The following is a 27,363-nucleotide window of genomic DNA, read 5'->3' on the forward strand; positions in this document are numbered from 1 at the left end:
ATACAGTTAAAAAAATGGCTACAGTGAAATACATCCATTGAACAATGCATTTTGTGTGTAAAAAACACAGTGAAAAACCGCCCTTTAACTTTAATGCATTTTGCAAGGAAAAAAAACATCCATTGACCAATGCAGTTTGTGCATAAAAAAACACTGCGAAAAAACACCCATTGGCTTTTCCAGTTGACATTTTGCAGATTCGTTCATCGCTAAGGCTAATGCAATAGAGATGCATTTTCTGTTATTAAGATAAATTTTGTGTTTCTTTGGAAACAATTTGCATCGACCTTTCAATGGGAATTGATGTTTAAGAGTTACAAATGATTTACAGAAGTTTCTTCATTAAGGAAGTTGCTTTAAATTAATGAAGTGATGCTTATATTGGCAGTTGTGTTCCTATTGGCTGAATTCATTATAGACATGTCAACAACTAAATACATGACAACGTAGACATATTGCTTGTTCATTAGGCAATTTCTATAGTCATTAATCCCTAATATATTTAATGATCGAACCCTCCGAGTCTTTTGAAAGTCATGAGCTGTTCCCATTTTAGCACATTTTAGCCTTTTGCTAAAATCTTTTATAGCACAGTAAGCTACTCTTAAAAACAGAAATATAATATTCTTAATATTTTAGAGAATTTACTCTGAGATTCTGTTCTTACTGCTTGTTGGCAATGCAATGTTTATCCAACATAATAGCAACACAGTGCTTTGCTTTTTACCCATGTAAAGTGCTAATTAAATATATGGGGAATTAAGTTAAGTGCAATTTTACTCAACAATCAGACGTTAGCTTGACTGATCAAAGAGTAATACAAATAAAGGTATAAAAATTCTGAATAGCTGCAATACAGTAGTAGTGCAACTACCCCTGTTTGTGATCACCCTCTTTCTATTTTGTTTTCCATTCTGGTTTGTGTGCACTGATACTTTTATTAGGGATCATTTAAAAGTATCTAAACCATTGAGAAAGCTTTTGTTTATTCTGTATATTTTATCAATTTCATTTCCTGTAACTAGTGATGGGCGAATTTATTCGCCAGGCGCGAATTTGCGGCGAATTTGCTCGTTTTGCCGCCAGCGAATAAATTCGCGAATCGCCCGCGAAAATTCGCGTCAAAAAATTCGCCGGGCGCCGGCGCCGTTTCGCGAATTTTTCGCCGTTTCGCAAATTCGCCCATCACTACCTGTAACCAGTGTACAACAGGGAGCTTATTTATTATAAATTAGTATTTATACTATATATATTAGTATACTACCTGACAGGGGGTGCATCTCCAAAACATTGATTGGACACTAGTGGTTATAAGATATGAGGTAAGCTACCCTTTGCATATGAGAATAATTGGTCAACGCTACATAAAGACTTAGTTCAAGTGAGAAGTTTTCTTGTCTTCTGCCTGGTGTCAGGCTCTGCTGAGGTTTGATTCTGGGACCTCCTGGTTGCTGGCTGCTTGCCATATCCATTGGGCCAGGAGAGCACCCAGCAAGCTTGCATTCATTCCTCTGCTGGGTGTAAGGATTAGTCATCTCACCCCAGCATCCTGGTGTGTTGGGATCAGCTCTAGCCTTTTACCCTGCCTTGTTCCTTGCCTTGTCTTCCTTACCTTGTCTACCTTGCACCTTTCCTGGCTAGCCTGAACCTTGTTCTGTACCTTGCTCTGTTCTTTGCCTTGTCTGCCTTGCCTGCCCTTGTTCCTGCTCCAGTCCTCCTGCTCATCCTGATCTGGTTCTTCAACCTGTTCCTGACTCTGCAGATCTACGCCCACTCCATCCTTTCCTGCTAAAGGTTTGAAACTTTTCTAATGTTGTACCTCTTTATAGGTTTTGGGTTCCAGTCCACTTTGGAATTAAAGACATATAAGAAAGACATGTAAGCTTTTACCTGCACTCCTTACTAACTCTGAATTCCTGCTGCAGATTTTATCTCCTCTCGCACAGGTACTATATAGGTTCTGGAGGATGAATAACCCTTTTCTCCTGAAACAATAAATTGTGCTTTTTGGGAGGGGGTAGGGTTGCACTTAAAGTTTTTTTTTTAATTGTCATGTTTGAAGCCCTCATAAGACTGCATGAGTTGATGTGAATGATGCTGCAAGAGCAATGGGCAGAATGTGGGCTTTCTTTTGCTGCCCAAAAAAGAATGAGAGATAAGAAACTCTGCTGTAAGGCACAAGAAGAACTATAAGAGCAATCGTGGAATACAAGATGTTAGAATAATATGAGCAGGTTAGAAAATGGAACAAAGTGCAGAAAAATATGTTTAAGAAATTAGAGAATGTGATGTGAGTGGGGAATAACAGAAAATGGAAGGAGAAAGGGAGGGCAGTTTGGGCCAATAAAACTATAAACTTGTTTATGGACAAGGGAAAGTGTAAAGCTTTGTTTGGGGAAAAAAATATTTATACATCCACGCCTTACAGCTTATGTGTGGTGCCTGGTGTGACAGTATCCACCGCTTTTCACTGTATAATAAAGTTCTTATTTTGCAAATTTACACTGTATCTCATTGCATATAACGTGCCTAGGGCATCAGTGCCCACTGTCTCTATTGTATTAAAGTATATAAAACTCATGTAAGCTAACCTACCTAAGACACCATACTTCAATGTTTCATCAGAACAAATGCAACCAACATTTAGGGGCACATTTACTAAGGGTCGAAGTTTTTTTTTAGCGAATTTAGCTGTTTTCGATCTAATTCAAATTGTTCGATCGAACGTAGAAAACACTAGAATTCAACAATTCGAACGATTTAATCAATAGAACGATTTTCAAGAAAAAAAACTTCAACTTCTAAAAACTTAGCCAAATATTGGCTATAGGTTCTAGGAGGTCCCCATAGGCTAACATAGCAATTTGGCAGGTTTAAGGTGGCGAAGTGTCGAATTTTTTTTAAAGAGACAGTACTTCGATTTTCGAATGGTCAAATATTCAAAGTTTTTTCAATTCGAATCAAATTTTGGCCTATTCGATGGTCGAAATACCCAAAAATTACTTTAAAATTCGAAGTTTTGAATGCCAAAATTTACTTTGAATTCACTTCGACCCTTAGGGGCCCATTTACTAAGGGTCGAAGTGAATTTGAAGTGAATTTTCGAATTCAAAAACTTCGAATTTCAAAGTAATTTTTGGGTACTTCAACCATCGAATAGGCCAAAATTAGATTTGAATTGAAAAAACTTTGAATACTGTCTCTTTAAAAAACTTCAACACTTTGCCACCTTAAACCTGCCGAATTGCTATGTTAGCCTATGGGGACCACCTAGAACCTATAGCCAGTTTTTGGCTACATTTTTAGAAGTCAAATTTTTTTTTTGAAAATCGTTCGTTCGATCGATTAAATCGTTCGAATCGTTCGATATTTGAATTATATAGAAAATGGCTAAATTCACTCAAAAAAAACCCATTGACTATCGAATTTCTACAATGCGATGGTCGAATTTTGAAGTTTTACCACTACGACCCTTAGTAAATGTGCCCCTTAGTCTACGACTGATTTAGAAATTGTAATGAAAAAAAGTCACCCCTTCATCATGAGTGAGGACTGTAAATTTAAAAAGAGAAAACCCTAACGGATGGAGAATCACATTATAGTGACCTCAGATAAAACCACAGGGAAGTGCAGATGTGAGCACTTTTGCATTGTTACGGGGAGGTGTGGGAGGTAGTTGAGGGGCAATTTTTACACCAGTGTGATCTTCTCCATCTGGCATAAGGTGTATAGTCAACTTTCACCTTTCATAACAAAATATTCCACCTATGCTTGGATGACTTCTTAAACAACCATAATATCCAAGGCTGTTGTGATCTTAAGATCTATCTAGTTAATACGGGTATAGGTATATATAATTTATATATGTGTACATATATGTCTGTATATGCACTGGGGTTCATTTGGAAGGGTTAAACAGAATGAACTTTTTTCTTTTTTTCAACTCAAATTAACTAGTACAGATTATGAGAGATTATGATTGTTGTTCCTGTTCACTGCATATTATAGTACTGAGATTCTTGAAAATAAATATAATAATACACAGAGAGATATATTTTAAAGGAAATGTAAACCCTCGATGCAAATGTTCTTTTTTCTAGTTTTAAGATATTGTCAATATTTTAGACTACTAATATATTAAAATTAAAACAACAACACCATCTGCTGGTCTGTTCTGCCAACCAGCCTGACAGAGAGGAGAAAATATCAGAAGGAGAGGAAAGTCTTCTGATGTTGCTCTTCTTGGAGCTCAGAAGACTTTGCTTTAATTTTTTCGTACCGACTATCAGGCTGGTCGGCAGAACTGACCAGCAGATGGTGCTGTTGTTTCAACCGCATTACACCTTGTATTAGCAGATTACAAAAACTACAAATATCTTGAAAAACATTAGACCTGTCTGAGCAATTCCACATTTATTTATTGCCAGTGTTTACTTTTCCTTGAAATATATATTTTTGCATGAATTTGTGGTTGTGTTGCACAGCATATGTGTTCGAGTGATGTTCAGTAAAATCAGCAAGCAGTCTAAAATTGTAGGTGTAGCTGATATAGATCATAATTAACTAAGCAGAAAATATTTCATTCATGTTGACAAGAAACGTGTACAGTTGACAAGAAACCTGTAAATAGCTACAGATACTGAAATGAATAATAAGGGAGGCTTTTACCGTTATAGTAGGAATATAATTATCCTTCATGAGTTATAGGCTGGGATGAAATTATTTTGCTTTGAAATCACTGACGAGGGAGCTAAATAAGTGGTTACACTCATACTTGAGTAGGGAGCTGCTCCCAATCAAAATGATATGGCAGGTAATTTAATTTAAAGGATTTATACTTTTCAAAGACTGAAAATTTGAGAAGCTTTGGTTTGGGTGTGGTACAGTATTGCTATAATATAAATCAATTTGTTCAATTTGCAAATCAACTCTGCTTTGAATACCTCAGGTTTTCATGTTCCTTTAGATTGTGAATCCCATTCATGCCAAGCAAAGATCTGTGTGCTATAGAGTGGTGTAACTAGAAGTTACTGACTCTTTTAGGGTCCACCTACCTATACCCAGGGTCACCTTCTGGAGGGAGAGGGGGGGCTGTTGTCCTGAAGACAGCAAAGGGGGGCCTGGGCACATTGAAAAAGTTACGTAATTTGCTTAAGTTATGTATAAAGTTATGGCAAAATATATGCAATTTACGTAACCTCCCCAAACTACCTGACTTGCCTAGAAACTTAGGTTAAAGTTTAAACCTAGGGTGGATTCCACTGAACTGACTGACATTTATTATTTTATTAGCTATGTATAAGAACTTCTTATGATACAGTCACATCAGCTGTTTATATAGGGATCCATTTTCAGAATTATATAAGTGTTTCCTACATAAACCTTTTAGCAGGGGAATGACTGGCTATTAGGCCCCACATCAACATCATTGCTCCCCTAAACTTTGGGAACAAGACATTTTCCATGAACATATATTGAAGCTGCTTATTAGTGATGGCCGAATTTATTTGCCAGGCGCGAATTCGCGACGAATTTGCGCGATTCGCCGCCAGCAAATAAATTCGTGAAACACCCGCGAAAATTCGCGTCAAAAACGCTGTTTCGCTAATTTTTCGCAGTTTCGCGAATTTCGCACGAAATTCGCAAATTTTTCAGCAAAGCGAAACGGCGCAAATTCGCCCATCACTACTGCTTATCAGTCCCATGGACCCCCTATAGTTTCTGGGCCCCCAGCAGTTGAAGGGTCTGTTTCCTCTATAGCTGCACTTTGCCTTTTAGCAAAATGATTGGTGAGTTTATCATAGTAGCTGTGGTTGAATAAAATACATCCAATAATATTATGCCAAGTAGACCAATTTGCAATGAAGAGAATTGGCAGTTGTGTTGAATTGCCACAATTGCTGTTGGCGCAGCTCAGTTGCATCAAAAGCTTAACCCCCTTGCAATTGCAATGATGCCTGATATTGCACTTTGCTCACTGCACTTGTGGACATATATGTTCCCTTTCCAGCTATAGTCAGGTGATACCAGGGGTGGCCAATAAAAGGGCAATCATATTTGGGAGTTTTAACCTTGAAAGCAGCAAGTTGCAGATAAAACTTGGTCCCTGTGTAAAATGTATAAAGAAGCAATAGAATTCTTACTGAATCAGATGCAAGTTGAGTTTAGGACTGGCAAGCAAGACCAGGAATGACTTTGACGTAGTTGGCCAGCCTAAATATATTGCAATATATGGACAAACAATCCCTGTTTTGTAAAGGTAAGGCATTTTTTAGTAGCTTAAGGCATACAATGTCTCAGTGTTCTAAATATATTGATAATGGGTTGAGTGCAGAGGACCTCTTATATTTGACATATATGTGCCCTATTGTCTCATATTGGTGCTTATATATTGCTATAAGGAATGGATTGGACTAGATTTCTATGATGGCACTGTAGGGTATCAGACAGGTGAATCCCCTGTTTTTTGTCTGTGATATTATCCAGCTGAATTACAGGCTGGAGAGCCACCCAATTGGCTGAGCGCCCCAGTGCATCTCAAGTTATATTGTTACTACAAACAGTGTGATTTATTTTTCCTAGTGAAAATCCTCCTGAGGTGTGCTCCTCAGTACCCACTGGGTGGAGAAACTGTGCTGGAAATCTCAGTTCTTCCAGTATCTTTCATACACAAAGGGAATTCAGGGCCCTGGATTGCAAAGGGTTTATCGCAATTTAAGCGAGTGTAACCAAAATAGGGTTATAGCACTTTACTTGGAGAAGGACAGCCAGTGTATAACAACAAAGCAAGTTCCTATTATGAGCCATATAATTATTGACTACTGACTATTTCCCAACAAATGTTAAAATATATATTGGACTTTGCTGTGCAGTCATTCAAAGCTGAAAAAGGAGAAAAGGCACAGGATACACAGGAGATAACAGATAAGTTCTGTATTATACAACGGGATTCTTCTGCAGTTATCTGTTCTCTGTTGTGTATCCTGTGCTTGAATGACTGCCATCATGGCTGCACAGCAGCTTGTTTATATTTACTATAGTAGTGTTTGTGAAGCAAAACACCAGTACATTATATTGTCATTCCTTTAAAACTCTTTCATTTTTTGCTGTTACTGTTCCTTTAATGTTGGATTCCAAATTTTTTTTTTTTGGATAAAATTTTTTAAATTGCTTCCCAACACTGTTACTTAAATAAGTAAAAGATTGCTTTAATCTAATTATTAAAAAAAGCCATCAGAATGGAAGAAGAATAAGTGGAATGCAGAATATTTTCAAATAAAATTTAAAAACCTCACACTGCAGGACCAAGAAGAAAGTTTATACAAACTTTATCCTCTACAGTCACGTTCTGGAAACGCTGCCAAGATTACATAGAATTGCTTGTCTACAGTGAATTAGGCAGCCTCCAGGTAAATTCAAATCTGGGATGGCTAATTACATGGGATTTAAAATCTTGCTGTTTTCTTTTCTCTAATTTTTTTTTTTTTTTTGTATACTGAACAAGCAGAACCGGATTTTTTTCAGCTCTAGGAATCTTTATGCCGCTAAATTAGTATTTAAACCAGATGGAAAATGTTTCTGTTAGATTTGCTTTTTCTTTCTTCTTAGCACAATGCTGTGGGTGGTGGGACTTCTAAGACAAAATGTTTTTGTCTTCTGGAGACTGAAAAGAGCGCCCAATACCAGCCGGTGTTCTGCTACCTCCCCCATTCTCTCCTCTACTGCTGCAATTAACTTTAGAAATCGTCTTCAGGAAGAATTACATTAAGACTGCAGATTATAAATCAGATTGATAAAATCTGGGCCTGAGCCTGCACTTTATTTGCATATTCAGCTGACAAGCCAAGAACAGGAAGCGATACCTTTATAAAACTAAATGAAAATACAAAGTAGAAACTTGCTGACGGACAAAAAAGTAAATATATATATATATATGTATATATATATATATATATATATATATATATATATATATATATATATATATATAAAATTTATATAAAATACACAAGAGCCATGAATTGTAAGGGTGAGACTGACGGCTCCGCTCTGGTGAGACTGACGGCGTCCAGGGATCCCACGTGCCACGTTCAGACGACAATGCGTCAAACGTATGCCAGTAAGTCCGAATGAACGCAACATCAGGACACCAGCGTCATTATGTCATCATTTGGCGACAAAGAGACCTATATAAGATGCCTGAACATTCCTGTCATTGCCCAATTATAGGTTCTACCTTGTGTGTTCCTGAGTGTACTTTACTCTTGATAATTTCTGATTCCTATGTTTGATCTCAGCCTGTTTATTCTACTTTGAACCTTTTCTGCCTGCATTGACCCTTCTGCTTGGACTTGACTATTCTTCTGCCTCACCCTTGTCGGATACCTGGAACTTTTTTGGACTGGTGTTTCCTAATTGGTCCGCAACTTTACCGGAGCCTCCGGGCCCTTACATGAATATCCTGTAAATGCTATCCTAATAAACGGTGCTTAGTGATGTCATCAGTTATAATCGGAGCTTTGTGATGTAATTTCAGTTACATGACTCACTGAAACTTGTATAAATAAAAACTCGTATAAAACGTTATAATAAAAACTTATCAGGATATTAAAAGTCACTTTGGAGTTCCATGACCTGTATAAAAACACTCGGGGGCCCATTTACTTAGTTCGAGTGAAGGAATAGAATAAAAAAAACTTTGAATTTCAAATGTTTTTTTTGGCTACTTCGACCATCGAATTGGCTACTTCGACCTTCGACTACGACTTCGACTTCGAATCGAACGATTCAAACTAAAAATCGTTAGACTATTCGACCATTCGATAGTCGAAGTACTGTCTCTTTAAAAAAAAAACTTCGACCCCCTAGTTCGCCACCTAAAACCTACCGAAGTCAATGTTACTGGGAAGGTCCCCATAGGCTTAGCAATCTTTTTTTGGTCGAAGAAAAATCGTTCGCTCGATGGATTAAAATCCTTCGATTCGAAGGATTTAATCGTTCAATCGCACAATTTTTTTTTCGACATCCATCAGAGAAAGTTATCAGCAGTATTAAAAGTGAAAGGAACTGCATCTTTCACTGGTCTTCATGTGATCTGATTTGCCCCAAGAATGACTAGATAAAACACACAAAACCAGCAATAAAAATTGTGAATAGTTATACCGATCATGTATCATTTTGATACTGTCCCTTATTACAAACTTTTTTTTAACACAATTGTATTTGGAGGCCTTGTCATCAAAATTCAGATTTGTGTAATTTTAAAGTTTTTTTCTATGTCAAATAAAACTACAATTTAAAAAAAAGTAATGTTACCCAATTTATTAAAAATCAGAACATAAAAAGCTTGAATGAACAAAAACAAGGAAGAAACTTGAATTCATGTTTTACTCATCATTTTTAGTGAGTTTACAGTCTCCAAACTTTTTTGAAAAACTCGAAAACTCGCATTCAATAAGCAGTTTGAATTTTGATTAGGACAGCTCCCATTGACTTCTACATGAACTCACAAGTTTTTTTTTTACTAGATATGAAAGTTTTTTTAAACCATTATTCATATTCATGATTTAAGCACAAATATTTGAATAATTGAATCAAATATCAATAACCTTCTGTGTGTGAGCATTGGCGAGAATGGCCATTTGCTTGCCTAAATACACCTTAAAGCCCAGGCTAAAAGGTCAATAAAGGTGAGATCTGGACTGATTATGTATTTTCAGTCCTAGATATTGAGCTGCAAAAGTTTGCTCTAGGTTTAGTAAAAATTCTATCTTTGAGATTTTGCCTTAAAAGGATTCTTTAACTTATTTTACCCAAAATTCTCCTTATCTCCTTTCAAATACTAGACATCATTGGGAGTAGGATGTTTGTAAATACAACAGTTAGAGGCTAACGGGGGAATGTAATAAAAATCGCTAACGGAAAAACTATTCGCAATGCGAAAAGTGATGCCTTTGCGCGAACAAATTTTGCTTTGTGCGAATTTAATATAGCTTTTGCGAGCCCGGAAACTGTTTAGCGACCACTTCCGACAGTGAACGACCGTTTGCGAATTTTATAGTTTGCGCCAATGCGCAGTCAATGTAATAAAACTTCTTACTGAAAAAGTCGTTATGTTTGCTCCAAAAGATTACGACACCTTCAAGCACTTCTTATGAGTGCGCAATTAAAATGCGCAATGCGCAATTAAAATTCGCAATGCAATAACAGTTTAAGGAACAATATTACATTGCGAGATGTGGATTTTTAGTCTTATTGGTGCAAATTGTTTTGCTCTTTGCGACTTTTATTACATTTCCCTGTAAATAGGCTAAATCCTTAACATTTTCCTTAGCCCTTACAGAAAACTATAATCAAGCTGGCTGGTATAAGATTTTCCCAATGCTATGGAAAATTTGGGGAAAAAAATGTGTAGTGATGGACGAATTTATTCGCCAGGCGCGAATTTGTGGCGAATTTGCGCGATTCGCCGCCAGCGAATAAATTTGCTAAACGCCCGAGAAAATTTGCGTCAAAAACGGGCGCCGGCGTAAAAAACGAGACGCCGGTGCCGTTTCGCGAATTTCGCTAATTTTTCGGCGAAGCGAAACGGCGCAAATTCACCCATCACTAAAAATGTGTTTTTGTTTCTTTAAGCAGTGTAAGCTACTACCTTCCTCTGGCTCTGTGTTCCTTTTGGTTCTGCTGGAGTTTATTCGGCTTCTATCTTTAAAGGTTACTGTTTTGGAACTGTTATATGGGGTGTTTCCTTGGATGGGCTGGCGACCTTTTCTTTGACAATTCCTGGAGAGGTCCTTTCAATACACGCCAACTAAGTGAGTTTGTCAGGACGCCCTTGATTCCTTATTACAGACCTAGCTTTCCTTTGGCTTAAGCTTAACAGATCATGCATGCATTTATTCCAAGTATACATGTTTTTATGTTTTTCAAGCAATCAGTTCACCATATTTTTACTTTCTTTGTATTAGCTCTGCAACAGTAGTTATGGGCCAGAAATGCTATAATAATCACTGGTCCGAAGGATGGGTGCTACACTTTCCATTACTGTTAAATATTAAGCAAACTAAGACAATAAAACTCACGTGTGACACAGCCTTAACCCAAGGTTTTTACTGTGAAGTGTTATACGTAGCAAGTCTCTAAAGTGTTAAAATTGAAGAGAAATTAGCTGAAATCCAGGAAATTTCAGGAAGTTTAGGACATTGTAAATATATCTAAAAACACACTCAAAACAAAAGCTTTCCTAAAATAACAACAACAACATGATTGTTAAGATTGTAGGAGGGAAACTTACAAGGTATGGTCATTTAGAGGCCTGTGATTCTCTTCTCCAGGATGGATGGTGCTTCCTTTGCTGATTTCCCATTGAAATATAGTCTCTCTGCGCAAAGATGAATTTGGCTGATACCACTGGCATGTGCTTCCATTTTCAAAATTGCAATATTCTGAAGCTGAATGATACAAAAATGAAATGTATAAAACACATTTCAAATTCTACAAAATATCAATAACAGGGTAAGATAAGATACCACTTATAAAGACATACTTTTTAGTGATGTACTACCGCCAAAACTCTCCGGGTCGTGATCTCACACTGCCAGCTTCGGGCCTGTCAATTTATAGACTCACTCCTGTCCCACCCCTTTTGTGACTTCACTGCAGAGTGGGGTGGATATGGATTTATAAATAGAGGGAACGGAGGGGGTCGGGTTTGGGTTTGGAGGATGCTGCGGCAGGTGCGGGTCGAGTTTTGTAATCATAAAGAAAATTTCCAAAAATTTGTAAAATCAGAAAATGTTGGGGGGGGGGGGGCAGTCTTTTCTAGGAATGCACTAAATCCATACATTTTGAATAAAGCACCCTTCATGAAAAATCTGGATAATAAGTTATATATTTAAATATGAAAAATGTGAGCAAAATCGATAATGTTTTGGCACCTTTTGACAAAAGTGTATGTCCTCAACTGTCCAGCATTTAGGGGAAGATTTATTAAGGGTTGATTTGTTTTTCCACTAAAAATTCAAGTCTACATTTATTATACTCTGACCCTGGAAATAGCTACAATCTAAAAATACACCATCTAAAACCTGTTGAGGTCATGTAGAAGTCAATGGCAGAGGTCCCTTGATCCATTTGAGGATGTTAATAGCCTTCACGATATTCAAGTTGTTTTCAGAGGGTTTCATTCGAAAACTCAAAAACTCAATTAATTCAAGAATTCAGGTTGTTAACCCCAAACTCACGGATTCTGGTTTTTTTCCATACAATTTTTTCTTAAATTAGAAACCATTCCAGTTGTGAGTTCATTTGAGGTTTAGAAAAGCTCACATCTAGGATTCGACATTTAATAAATAACCCCCAAAGAGTCTGGAATCATTACAGGCTTAAATACCAAGGGGCAAGATAACATACTTTCCTGCCTGACACACTCTTCTACACTCGAATGAATCATTAGAACTCAAAGCATTAGTAAAATCAGAAAAGTATATATATATATATATATATATATATGTATTTTTACTTATCAGCAATATGTACTGGAATTAGCCTTATTCTGAACACAATACTAGAGTTGGCACGACCCTACTCTTTTCAGAGTTCTCTCTATATAGTGATGGACCATTTTTTATTTTAACCACACACAGGACATATGGCACATATTGGCAATTATTATAATGTTACTTTGATGGTATTGACATTGAAGTCTTTAGGAAAGATGACAGGGCAGAATACAAAGAGCAAACTATGGCCACAGTCCATCACATTTCTTGCACTTTGCGCACTGTCCTGCACATAAAAAAATTCAGGCAGGTTTCAGACTTCCATCCCCCATGTTTTCTATTTAATACTAGATTTAATACTAATAAATGTACCATGTACCCTGTTACTATTTTATTTGAAAAATAACAGAAACAAAGATGCAACCTTGCGCTGGAGTCTAGCTAGAACTTGTCAGGAATCATACCTTGATTGGTGCACATTTAGTTAACCATATGGAAATATTAAGCATTAAGTGAGGGCCTAAAACTATTCCTGCACTGGAACCAGAGTCAGACTGGGACACCAGGGGCCCACCAAAAAACCTTAGACCAGGGGCCCACTCTCAGTAGTTTTATTCTAACTCTCCTCACTCAACCTCTATTCTCCTAGTCTCTTTTACATACTATAATCTATTATTCCATCTATTTAGCCTCTTTGTTCTCATAGAAATAGGTAATGACCATGAAATGTTTAGCTGCATGAGACCCCACTGACACCTGGGCCCACCAGTAGTTTTCCTGGTATCCTGATGGGCCAGTCTGACACTGACTGGAACCGTCAACTATCTTGTTCCATAGCAGAACTTTACAGAGAGGAATACTTTTCTTGTTATGTAATGCATGAAGTCACTTGCAAGTTCTCCCTTTATCTTAACTTACCACATTTAGCTTCATCTGAATTATCTGAACAGTCTGCCTTAAAATCGCATATCTTTATTATCGGGATACATTGTCCTGTTGACCTACAAACATATTCGTTTGCAGTACAATTATGGCTAGGAAGTGTTGCCACAGTTGAAGTTTCTACTGGAGCAGGAGACCATGTGGGCAAAGTACCTAAACACAAATAACATAGTTGTATGTTCTGTCAGCACTGACACTTCATTTATGTGAAACAAGAGAGGGAAAAAAAACAATTTATTTGTACATATTTTATATGAGGAATATAGATTTAACATGCAGCTGCACATTTAAGAGAAATCAACTTATTTTCCTGAAGTTCAAATAGTTTTACTTTTATAAAATCCAGGCAAATACACAGCCAAACTTCCTTGAAGACTAAATACAGTAATAGATTCTTAAATATTAGTCATTATCATCTAGGTTACATACCAAACTCTCGTAGATACAGTTTCAAATTGTTAAGTAAAGGTGATGAAAAAACATAAGAAATAAAAAGAAAAAAAGCTGAAATATGTCAAGTGACTTGTCTTGTTCAAAAGATTTCAGCAGATGTTAGAATCCAGATAGAGGTGATTATTTTGAATATCACTTTAAAGTTAACTTGACCTAGACAATGATATTCTAAGACATTTGTTCATTTTTTATGTTTTGAGATTCTTCGTTTGGAATGCAGATTGATAAGTTGCTAAGATTTGGTTCCTATAGATTTCAGGCATTGTTTTTGAATCAGAATAGTCAATAAATAGGACATATGGTGATAAAAAAAATAAAATATATAATAAAAAAGCAAGCATCAGATCACTTTCGAGACAACCATTCCATGAGCAGATATATCATTCCTTTATTATACTCTTTATAGAGTTTACAGATGTCCATTCATGGCCCCATGCATAAAGGGTTAATTATCAACGTTCAATTTTTTTTAGCTAAAATTCTTGAATTTGAATGATTGTTCAAAAACACACATTTTCAATATTTATTAAGCGGAAAAAATGCAGAAAACTGTAATGTATAAATTTAGCATGTGAAAGCTTGCAAGGTCATGGAAGTCAATGGGTACTGTCCTGGGCATAATGTAAACTATTTATTAAATTCCCATTTAAAGGACCAGTAACAGCAAAAAACTTACTTACCAAAACTCTGCTTGCGCTCCTCTTCAAAAAAGGCAATCTGCGATCCATTGTGAGGTGCTCCATTTCTCTTTCCTGTCTTCCTTATAGCCAGGGAGGAGAAATCGAGCGCCGCACGATGGATCGTTGCCCTGTCGCCGTTTCGAAAGAGGAGTGTAAGCGGAGTTTCGGTAAGTTATTTCATAATAAAGACTTAGCGAATTTAAAGTTTAATATGTGTTGCCGTCTTTTTTTCGTAGCATACTAAACTGGTCCTTTGATAAAGCTTTTCACAAATATTTTTGAGCTTGTCAACCCAAGTTCAATGATAAATAAAATAAAGATATTCATTCTTTTGTCACTGCTTTATTGAATCATATTTTCTATACAGGATTTTTTTTTTATAAATAAAGTAAGATTCCTGTTTTTTTTTAAAATTGTGAGTTCGAAGTAAAAAAAAACCTCAAAAATTACACAAATTTGAATTATGAGGCCTCTTTATCAAAATTTTAATCAGAATTTGATTTTATTAAAACGTACATATAAAAAAACTAGGATTTTATAAAATCATGGAAAAAACATGAATATCTCAACTTTACAAGAGTTTACAAGCTCAAAAAACTTTTAAAAAACTTGACGTGAAAAAAATTAGATTTTGCCTAGTGCAACTCCCATTGGCTTCTCCACAAACTTGGCAAGTTTTTTTTAGTCTTTTGTGCTTAATAAATCGCTAAAATTCGAGTTTTTGAAACTAATTGAATTTTGTGAGATTTAGCTCTATAGACCTTGAAACAAGCAAAAATTTATATTTTTTTCGCCCCTAAGTGCCATAGTTTTATAGGAAAATGTTTCCAGTTGTATTGGGCTGCAGAAAATGAGCCAATAATTACAATAGAACAGGGATTAAAAATAAAATTCCAATGTGGTTAAATGAGTTGTACTGAGCACAAGAATTCCCTTCTGCTCTAACATAATAGATTGGCTGGAATTTAAGAATAAAAAGTCCTGTGTCTGGCTCCTGTTATAAAAACTGCATGGTGGTACATTTGTTTGAATGAGTCACGTTTGCTGTTTCCCAAAGTGAATATCTGGTCCTGGATATTTTGGAAAACAGCAATAACAGTTGTTCTTTTCCAAAATATGCATTTTACAGTTTAGCTTTAAATGCTGAAGTTTCTGTTGAATTGATTTAATACTAAGAGATGTGCCAAGCACTGGTTTGCTTCTTCATTTACAGAGTAATGGAAAAGTAGATATGACAAATCATTGCAGATACAATCAGCATGTCGCTCCATGTAAATGACACCGTTACCGTTGTGCATAAACCCCCCCCCCTCCAAGATCTGTGATTCTCTGTTGGTTACTTTGATCTTATCTGAAATTTTTAGACCTCTCCTTTGTCCTAAAATAACCCAAAACTAAAATGCAATCCTGTTATTTATTATAGTATGTCAATTCTTTGTGACTTTGGCCGTGTCCCTTTATTATATTTTTCTTTGTGTGTCAAAAACAGGTTTGCAAGCTCCATAGAGCACTGAGCCATAAAATACCTGTGCATGGTACTCAATAAAACTAATAGTCCTATATAAAAATAATATACTTCTTTCCACTTTTCAGTACAAAATTCAGAACTGTCAGCTACAAATGATCTCTCACCCTGTTCTGGCACCCTGTAAAGGGCATAGCACCAGCTCAGCTCAGCTCTGTACTTACTGCCTGCCTTAGGGCAAGTTGTTAAATTATTAACTTTGTCCACATAATAAAACAATACCTTGTACTTGATTTTCAATAGGCTAGCATTAAGCCATACAATGAACTGTTTCAATATGGTGACCCCTTTTCTTCAGAATCTAGATTTAATAAATGTGTTTATACTTATTTGATGTCATGGTTAGTTATGGGCGAATACATTTGACTGGCACGAATTTGCGACGAATTCCCGGTTTCGCCGTCGGCAAATAAATTTGCAAATCTCCCGTGAAAATCCGCTGGTGGCAATTTCCGGTTTTCGTCGCGAAAAGGTTCGAATTGCTAGATTTTTTTCGTGAAAAGGTTTGAAGTGCTTCATTTTTTTGTGAAAACATTCGAATTGCTCAATTTTTTTCTGTAAATGTTCTAATTGCTCTATTTTTTCGTGAAAACGTTTGAATTTCACGATTTTTCGTGAAAACTGTAGAATTTCAAGATTTTTCCGTGAACTTTCCCGTTTTGCCAATTTTGCAGGAAATTCGCAAATTTTTTGGTGAAGCGAAACAGGATAGATTTGCCCATCACTAGTCATGGTAGACGATCACTACAGAACCAACAACTTTATCTTTTTTTAGTCAAACTGTTCACTTAAAATGCCACTATTCTTTAATTGCTTTAATTTTCCTTTCTTGCTTGTTTAGTGGCAAAAGTAATTAGTGAATGTATAATGATTTTTCACTTCCCCAATTGTTTATGAAGGCGTTACTGACCCAGCTTGCATTTTTAGTCCTGCTTGTTAATGTCCTCTCAAGCTCTTTGCCTTCCTTGTTACCCCCATAATCCTCCTGTTGTTATTCCATTGCCTGTAGCTGGGAGGATTCAGGCAAAACTGTAATGTTTTGGTAATGGTACTACGGACAGTTTGACCACAGTCATGACCACATGCAAGGCCCATTTAATTTTTTAGTAATGTAATTACTAAATTAATTCAAATACAGATGGATAACTACATCCAAAAAGAGTATTATGTTTAAAGCCCTTCTTGAAATGATTTTATTATTTAGATATTTAAATATTTATTTGAAAGAAATGTTCAGGGAGATATCTATCACAAATATCCTGGAAAAATATGTGAAATACTTCATCCATCTGTAACTAAAATCACAAATCTTCTCTATTGTTTAATTACAAAGATAGTCATCTTCATGTAAGTCTAAACCATGAAAGACCAATTCCTCCGGGATCCATTTTTTCTCAGGTTCTAATGAAATTATCTCAAGCCAAATAATCATATTAGAGATATTTTGTATTGTTCTGCATTGACCATTAAAGTTAACAACATATTGCATTGTAATTTTGTTAATTAATTTTAATTAATCACAGTACACCTACCTCTGTATAGAGTGCATCCTAAAAATGAAAGGTCGTCAATCCCAATGTCACCAGTAAATCCATCACCAACAGTACCGACAAGCATTAACTGGGTAGAAGAAAAAACGATGATGATTATTGAATTAGTATTACAGTTATTATACCATAAAAGAATGATTTTTAAGTTTTGCTCTGCTAGACATTATAATTTGCTTAATAGAAAATAATAATAAATAAAAAAATAATAAGACTCAAACGATCACTAACAACAGTGACAAAACACTTTGTTAAAAATATATCTAGAATATACAGTATATATTGATAGCCATGCCAGAGATACTGCTTTATTTGAGACATTTTTATGAAAGCATAAAGCATCTGTAACACTAAGAAGATTTTATTCTGTTTATCCTAATGCTGCCGATAATCAGCTGCGCCTTCATGTGTACATCAGGGAGATATCTATATGAATGCTTTTGGAAATATACCTATATATACCACAGAATATTGTTATCAACTCATACTTGTATTTATGCTCCTATGAGTTTACCATATATTCTTTATTTTAAGATCATCCAAAATGTCCATTTCCCCACAGATTTCTTCTGCTAAATTCTGACAGATTATGCCTGGATGCCAGTATGAAGAATAATTGTACGTATCAAAAATTTCTGATTCAGTAACGATAGTAAACATCAGGAGCAGATAAGATTCTAAAAATGCTGCTTCACTGCAGAAAAGACTATTTTACAAAAGATCTCTTTCCACAGTTCTGTGACATTTAACTTGTCTTCAAGCTTAGCAAACGGGTCAATTTCTCATCTACTCTTTATGATGTGTTTTAGCCACTTGGTAAATCTTTGTAATTGGATTTCATATGTAGAACTGTATTGACCATCATTGAATGGATTGGCGTTTCCAACAAATGTATGCTAATCTAAAATGTCCTCTAGGGGTTGCTGATACCATAAAGCTCATTTTACATCTCATTTATAATTTGAATTAGGACAAATAGAGCTTTCGAAAAAATGTGTGTTGTCCAACCGACATTGGTTTGAGTCTCCATTTTCAGTAATCTCAGCTATAAGGAAATCATTCAGAGTTGCATGAAATCATCAAAAGCTTAATGATCGTTTTTCTCTAGATTCCATTCTGAAGTGCCAGTACCTCTCCTCTAATAAAACAGGTTAGAATCTGAATGTGCCACAATAATATTAATCGCAGTTTAACAGAATTTCCAGATTCTGCTACATTTATCATCTACTTATAAAATAGACATCTCCTACCCTACAAGCAATGTTTACACCATGTTAATTCATTTTATATTTTAAATAGCCCATGCCTCATTTCAAGTATTTTGATTGTTTTTACCCTCACCACATATCCATGGTTTGCGTTCCTTCTACATTTATATTTAAAGTGATAAAAAAAATAAAGCAACACAGCACAGAGGTTTCTATTTGGGTCAGTAATGGGAGACTCCCTTTCCCAGCCAGCTTCAGGGGGCAAACATACTTGGGTTGCATAATGTGGTGCAAACTTATTATTATATTTCAAATGGCATGGTCACCAGCTGTTACCCCTGGTAAATGTCCCTAACTCTTTACTTACCCCTTGGTGCAGATTCAGGCATCGGAGTTCACGGGTACCATCTTCTTCTCTTTGGTAATCTTCGGGAGTAAGTGCCATATCGGCGCATGCTCAGTTGCAGCAGTCTTTGGGTTTTGGAAAACTGCGCATGCGTCGAAATTGACCCAAAGATTACCGAAGAGAAGAAGATGGCGCCAATGAAATCTGATGCCCTGAATCTGCACCGAGGGGTAAGTAAGAGTTAGGGTAATTTACCAGGGGTAACAGCTAGGCTGGGGGGAGCAGGGAGGGGTTCTATGTAGGGTAGGGTTTTTTTATATTAAGGGTTTAGTTCTCCTTTAAGACAGGAGAACATGACTGATAATTTTATGGCAGAAATATATGGTCAGACTGGGCCGACGGGATATCAGGAAAAACCCCTATCAGCCCCGGCCTTTGTGGGCCTCGCTGATAAAGGCCCACTCCCTGGTCCATGCTCCAAACTTTGGGTGCTCCACCTCATCCCTTGATCGCAGCCACCATAGGAAGTAAGAAAGTAAAAGGCAAGAGGCCATAGTACTCGTGTAGATGGGGTAGGCTCGCAGCAGATTTGATATGTGTAGGAGTTAGCAACTGGTTAGCAACTGGGGTTTTGGGCCCCTAAGTTGGCAGACCTGGTGGGCCCTGGATACCCCGGTCCAACACTGGAGAAAGCTGTAAAATACTTCATGGCGAAGCTGCAAATTGTAACAGTTAAGAAAATCTGCCAGTCCCTGTTCTTTTAGAACATTTGCAATCATATTAAGTCTACCTTTAACCGTTTCAACGAAGGGTCCTGTAGATCTGCATCATCATAGGAAAGTCAGAAACATAAAATCAGCATATGTAAAATGTGATCCATGTCTGTATGTACAAAATATAAGCTATTCCCATTTTCTTATATAACTTCCACAAGTTCAATGTAAATTAATTCATTGCAAAATCTAAGCCTGTAAACATGGTCATTGATTCAGATATGTATTTATACTTACCTGAAACGGTTGGTTACTGTCAATGTAGAGAGTCTTTTTCAGCCATCGGTTCCCCTTATTCCCAAACGCTTGCCACAATAGTATTCCCTTAGTATTTTTCCTTATTCTCTTGTAAACTGCCAGGGAATAAATCTGCTTTCCAAACATGTGGTAATGGATGCGGAAAATACAGGTTTTGTTTCCATTAGTAACAGTGGCATCTATTTCTGGGCTCAGCAAAGCAGCTTGATTCTGATAGACTTGAGGTTCTGAGGTTTCAATGTAGAGGTAATGTCCCTTTGCGGTTCCAAAGGTTTGATCTTTCATTGGTCCAGTATCAAGTGTGGGAGTTGGGCCTTGATTTCTTGTCCAGTCAAAATCATCATCAGAATCTTGCGACCAGTTGCACAGGTCTGTTTCAAAGCTACATTGTAATTCAGAATCTGATATGAATGAAACATTATTATTAGTTTTTTTTACATGTATCGGAAATCCCTATTTACAAAAAGGCAAATGGTACATATAAAACATGCAAATGCCCCATCTACTTCCATATAAATAAAAGTGTTGGCTAAACACTATTGTGTGTTCCAAAATTAAATATTAACAGTCATAGCAGGTTTCAATGTCCAATACAGTTTGATTTCACTGCAATACACTAAGGGGCAGATTTATCAAAGGTCGAGATAAATTTTCTAATTCAAAAAATTAGAATTTCGAGCTATTTTCTGTGTACTTCGACTAGGAAATAGCCCAAATTCGATTTGAATTTGAAAAAAATTTGAGAATTCAAACATCTAAATTTATCATGTACTGTCTCTTTAAAAATTCAACTTCAACCATTCGCCATCTAAAACCTGCCAAATTGCTGTTTTAGCCTATGGGGGACCTCCTAGAAGCTATATGGAGTCAATTGGTGGACTTTGAAAATTCGAAGTTTTTTGTTGAGAAAAACTTCGATTTGAATGAGATCGAATGCGATATTACTTCGATTTGTACGATTCGAATTCGCCTGAATACGGACATATTCAATGGAAAACTTTAAAAAAAACTTAGACTTAATTTCGGTTGGTCTTTTTGAATTCTAATTTCGAAGTTTTTCAAATTTGAAATTTGAACCTTGATAAATATGCCCCTAAGATTAAGCATGGGTTGAATTTCAAAGTAATAGGAGTTTTTTTGAACTCCCATTACTTCGAAATTCTAATAACAAAAGACCATTTGAAATTTATTTTAAAAAATCAAAGTTTTTAACTTCAGGTGAATAGGCTCTATTCGAATCGATTGAATCAAAGTTTTAGCGCATTCGATCAAATTCAAATCTAAGTATTTGCCCCAAAAAACTTGTTGAAGTCCACCAAATGACTTAAAATAGGTTCTAGGAGGTCCCCCATAGGCTAAAACAGCAATTCGGCAGGTTTTAGATGGTGAATGGACAGTACATGATCAATTTCAATATTCGAATAGTCACATTCTTTTCAAATTTGAATCGAATTTTGAACTATTTGATAGGCGAAGTACACTAAAAATTTGCGGTGAAATTCTGTGTTTTGGCGCAAGCGAATAAATTTGCAAATTTGCAGCTTAAATTCGCCCGTGTCAAAGTTTTTTGTAAGCCTTCGACAATTACCGGACGCCCACTGACTTTAATGGGTGCCGGTGTCAACTTTGATGCCGGCGCCCATCGTTTCCCGAATTTTTCACCCGTCTCGCAAATTTCATGTAGCAAAATGAAACGGACAAATTTGCCCGTCATTACTCCTGTATAACCAGCAAGGTCCTCACAGTGAGTCAAGAAGAAGAATGGAGCACATTTATGTGCAGTTGGGGAGCTTACCCCATTTATTGTGACCACCTGCGCCTCAAATTGAGGCTTATGACATTCATCATCCATATACCTTGCCTTGAAGTTGTTATTGCATCAATGCCAACATTCTACTTACTGCATGGCTAACATTAATGGCAAATCTCAGTTATTCCAGTGAGCACCATGGAGCGATCCTCTTCCGGCTTCTTCTTTCTTCTCATGGCTGTGCATGCGCATTAGAGTGAAAAGCCGAACTTTAACTAAAAAGTTACTGTGCACGCGTCTGCCCCAGGAAATTTGAAGAAAGAAGACGCTGGAAGAGGATCACTCCGCGGTGCTCATTGGAATAACCCAGGGCCGGTGCATTCTTCTGCTGATAGGAGCACCGGGGTGTCAGGTAAGTAAATACAATCACTTAGGGGTGCCTAACATTTGGCACCCCCAAGTGTGAAACGACTTTCCTTCTCCTTTATTGGAAAATGTATGTATAACAATAGCAACTTTTTACTTTACCCGTGCTTAAATATTACTTACTACAGTTTTCTTCATCAGATCCATCTCCACAGTCATCAGTAAGATCACACACTAATAAACTACTGATGCAAGCCTTGGTTACTTTACACCAGAAACGTTCTGGTCCAAAGCACATCCCCACAGCTGGAGGAAGGGAGCAATCCTCGAACATTATGTCATCGATTGCCGATACTCCATCGTAAAATCCAAAGCTGATTTTATTAAATGATAACTGGAAAGGTTCCGACAGGCGATCAAGTTGAATGAAACCTTTTAACCATTGATCCCCTTGGTCATAATATATTCTCCAAAGTACTGTAGGCTTTTTCTCACTGCTTGGTAACAAAAGCATCTCCGCTGCCCCAACTGACAAGCCGTAGTTATAATACCTGGAATAATGAAGACAGGATGGTCTATGAATGTTTTTCTTTTTAAAGATTCATATTCTATATGCCCTTCTAGTTATGCACTTTACAACCAGCTCCTTGCCCTGTATTCAAATAGGAGTGTATGTAATAAATCATAGAAATTAAATATGATTTAAAAAAAAGTAAACAGTCATGAAAAAAGCAAAGATTTGGATTTACACAATAAGTACATTGCAAGCATATGAACAGCAGAGAAATCAAGGGCAGCAACAGGGGAAACTAGCAGCACAGAAGGAGACGGTGGGAAGTAAAATGCATGTTGAAACTGAATAATATGAAATTCAAAAGCAGGATAGGAAATGTAGTGCTGTGCATGATACAGAAAGAAATTTCAATTTTATTCAGTCAGATTGGAAATAAAAAAAATTAAAACATTTTAAAAATAAGAAAAAAGGAAAATAATAAGACAATGTCACTATAGTGTAAAAATGACCCCTGTATGAATCTTTAAAATGAGACTTAATTCCATTGTTATTACAACGAGAACACCAGGTTTGCTCCAGTGACGAAACTAGGTGGGGGCGGGCCCTGGTGCGGGCCGTGCAGCCGGGCCCCGCCCCCACCATCGTCCATGCGGCTGCAGCCGAATACAGTGGCGCGCGTGACTGCCGGGGGGCCCTGCGGGGGTGCGGGCCCTGGCCCAATTGCACCCCCTGCTCCCCCGGTAGTTACGCCACTGGTTTGCTCCCAATCATGCACCAGGTAAAATTCAGCTCTAGTGCAGCATCTTATTCTCTGAAGTCTATATACAGTAGACAAGATGGTTTCTACTATGTTCAGACTCATGCATCTAAGTGCAGTACATACAAAACACACATTTTTCAAATGACATATTCCATAACACGACAGATCATTACAATTCTTTGGTTACAGTTAATACTCATAGCCAAATAATAATGAAGATTTAGGGCCACTCGGACACCCCAGTGGAAACCCCCTCTATTAGTAGCCTCCCCAAACAACAGATGTCTCTTTCCTCTCATGTTCCATCTCTTGAAACCATTACAGAAAATATTATCATATCCACAGAAAAACATTTATCGATGAATAAATCTGTTTCGTTTTACACTATTGATGGGCGAATTTGGGATGAAATTCACAAAATGGCGAAAAATTCACAAAATGCATTGAAGTCAAAGGGCGTCTAAATAATTTTGACGTGCGACAATTTTTATGTGGGCGGATTTATTGTCGGCGCAGTTTCGCAAATTCATTTGCTTGCAGGGCTGGATTTATATAGTGGACGCGCCCCTTGGCCCACTGCCGTTTGTCGCCCCTGTCCCGTCCCCTTTTTTCGTGAAATTTTCATCATCTGGACCAATGTGGGTGTGGGTGTGGCTGGGCAGCATGCCGCCCCCCTAAAATCCTGCCGCCCTAGGCCCGTTCCTAGGTGGCCTTTCCATAAATCCGGACCTGTTTGCTTGCGGTAAGACACGGAAATTCACAGCGAATTTGTGTTATGTTTATTCGCCCATCATTATTTCACACCATAGGCAAAACGTATTGAAGTCTACGTGTTTTTTTTTTTTTTGTGGTGACTTTTTTTTTTGCTCAAAATACATTGGACTCTACGGGTTTTTTTTGCAGCAATATTTATTTGTGGCACATTTATCTATGCAAATTACATTGAGACCTATGGGACTTTTTTCACTAAATACATTGGGGTCTATAGACATTTCACTCCTGTGTTTATTTGCTGTGAACATTTTGCAAAAATATTTGCCAATGGTGACATGCTGAATTTCCATTCCTGGTAAAAAAAACTTCTCTCATCACTAATTACAGCAAGTAAGTAAGATAACCAGCCTATAGTGGTAATACTGCATTACAGTATCATTTAATAATTCATATAATAATTTCATCTACAAGAAAGAGCAATATATGCTTGGTAAACAATACCATGTCCAAATGATAATTGTCTGAATGGTTTAAATTCTCGTTTAGCTCATACACTTGTTTGTACAGTTTTCATTTGGGATCATTTTTCCATGAACACTAATCCCCTTTCGAATCCAAATTGGTGAATCCGGTACATGCTTCACAGCACTAATCAAGTCCCCACCCTTCTATTACTCACTTGCATACTGAGCTTTTGGCAAAAAAAACAAAATAAAGCTGTGATATAACAGACAGAAGGGAAATGGTAAAAGAGATTGATTTAGCATTATTAAAGAAAACTCCAACCTCAAAAATGTATTGACATAAGCAAAAAAAGGAAACAATTTCAACCACAGGGTTATAGGGCAAGAAGCCACAAAGTTTCTAGGGAGAACATATTTTAGAAAATGGTGCACTTGCCTGAACAATTGAACAATTTATTTTCTCGGCAGCTGTTATGATTACAAGTGACCTATTGTTGGAACGGGGGTTAAACAAATATAATCTGGCTATGAACAGACTTCCACTGCTATATTTATGTAAAATGAGGTCCTTACTTGGCACCCTTCAGAAAAGCAAATAGAATGTGAGTTATTGTATGTTTTTTTTTACTTAGAAAACAAGAAAACTAGTCACATTCAGGACTGTTTCATAACGCAAAGCCTATAGCTTTTTTACAAAAAAAACCCCGCATCAAATATTAAGGGGCAAATTTACTTATGGTCAAATATATATTATATAAATATATATAAATATTCGACTGCCGAATTGAAATCCTTCGACTTCGAATATCAAAGTCGAAGGATTTAGCGCTATTCCTACGATCGAACGATTCGAAGGATTTTAATCTATCGATCGAAGGATATTCCTTCGAACAGAAAATTGTTAGGAAGCCTATGGGGACCTTCCCCATAGGCTAACATTGGCCTCGGTATGTTTTAGGTGGCGAACTAGGGGGTTAAAGTATTTTTTAAAGAGACAGTACTTTAACTATCGAATGGTGAATAGTCGAACGATTTTTAGTTCGAATCGAAGTTGAAGGTCGAAGTCGAAGGTCGAAGTAGCCCATTCGATGGTCGAAGTAGCCAAAAAAAACATTCGAAATTCGAAGTTTTTTCCCTCTATTCCTTCACTCGAGCTAAGTAAATGGGCCCCTAAGACAATATGTGCAACCCTGGTCAAACTATTAGAATGTTGAATTAAACTGGATTCAATTAGATTGTGATTTATCTACTATCTGTATATGGTCGTGCTATTTATTAAAATTCAAATGTTAATATCTCGAAAAAATTATTTTCACCATAAAACATTTTTTTACGGAAAAAAAAACACAGTTTTTGAGATTTATTATACCCTGATACTGCAAAAAGCCCAAATCTGAAAATCTGCCATCTCAGACCTGTCAAGGTCCTGTATAAGTCAATGGGAGAGGCACCTATCTCAAGTTGACGTTTTTTGTGGTCTGCGCTGGGTTTAGCCCAAAAATCTGGAAAAACTCGAGAAATTCTGGAAAAAAAGCCCATAATTCTAATGGATGTCTATAAGCACCAGTAATTATCAAGTAAAACAGTTTACATTGCTGAGATGAAAAGAGACACATGGTACAACTAATCTATAATAAAATAACTGGAATCTGATTTTGACATGTTCTTCTGCATTATTTTCTATTGTGTTTAGTATCTTTTAAAAATCATCTGCTGTGTTGAATTGTAGTACAGGTATGGGATCCATTATCTAGAAAACCATTATTCAGAAACCTCCAAACTACATAGACTCCATCTTCTTCAAATAATCCAAATTTTTACAAATTATTTCCTTTTTCCCTGTAATAATAAAACAGTGCCTGTACCTTGTACTTGATCCCAACTAAGCTATAATTTATCCTTACTGGAAGCAAATCCAGGCTATCAGGTTTATTTAATGTTTAAATTATTTTCTAGTAGACTTAAGGTATGAAGATCCAAATTACGGAAAGATCTGTTATCCTGAGCATTCTGGATAACAGGTCCCATTCCTGTAATCAATGTATTTCAGCTTCCAATACATCTGCAAGTGCAAGGCAATTCATTTTATGGTTCCACAATCTGATTGTTGCATTAGCTATTCTACTTACCATAAATCCCTTCATTAAACAAAGGTTAATTAATAGAAAGAAAGAACAGACTTTATTTTAACACGTGGAAGCCTGTTTAACAAAAAATTCAGATTTGTGTAATTTTAGAGGGTTTTTTTTCAACTTTTTTAACTTTTTTAAAAAGTGAATGTTTGCTAATTAATTAAAAAATCCAAATAAAAATCTAAAAAAAACTTGATTGAATAAATCTTGAATACCTTGAATTTGTGAGTTTACAAGCTCAAATTCTTTTTAAAAACTTGAAACTTGAATTGAATAAATAGTTTCAATTTTACCTAGGACAGCTTCCATTGACTTCTACGTGATCTCGCAGGCTTTTAGATGCCCAAGTTTTACATTTGAGTTTTTTGCTTAATAAATACTTGAATTTAAGTTATAATTCAAGTTAGTGAGTTTTAGTGCAAAAATCTCGA

At 36.5% G+C, this 27,363-nt stretch overlaps 1 protein-coding gene across 2 annotated transcripts in view; it reads right to left on the reverse strand.

Moving 5' to 3' along the window:
* malrd1.L (MAM and LDL receptor class A domain containing 1 L homeolog) overlaps window positions 1–27,363 on the reverse strand; it is a 245,556-nt gene that overhangs the window by 124,087 nt on the left and 94,106 nt on the right. For both annotated transcript variants that reach the window (XM_041565859.1, XM_018267285.2), the window contains exons 16-20: window positions 22,532–22,899; window positions 20,212–20,633; window positions 17,633–17,720; window positions 13,419–13,595; window positions 11,294–11,450 (exon numbers count right to left, since the gene is read on the reverse strand). In XM_041565859.1, coding sequence (XP_041421793.1) covers window positions 11,294–11,450; window positions 13,419–13,595; window positions 17,633–17,720; window positions 20,212–20,633; window positions 22,532–22,899 — 1,212 coding nt within the window. The remainder of the gene's footprint in view (window positions 1–11,293; window positions 11,451–13,418; window positions 13,596–17,632; window positions 17,721–20,211; window positions 20,634–22,531; window positions 22,900–27,363) is intronic.

The sequence above is a fragment of the Xenopus laevis genome, chromosome 6L (assembly GCF_017654675.1).
Source record: "Xenopus laevis strain J_2021 chromosome 6L, Xenopus_laevis_v10.1, whole genome shotgun sequence".
NCBI lineage: Eukaryota > Metazoa > Chordata > Amphibia > Anura > Pipidae > Xenopus > Xenopus laevis.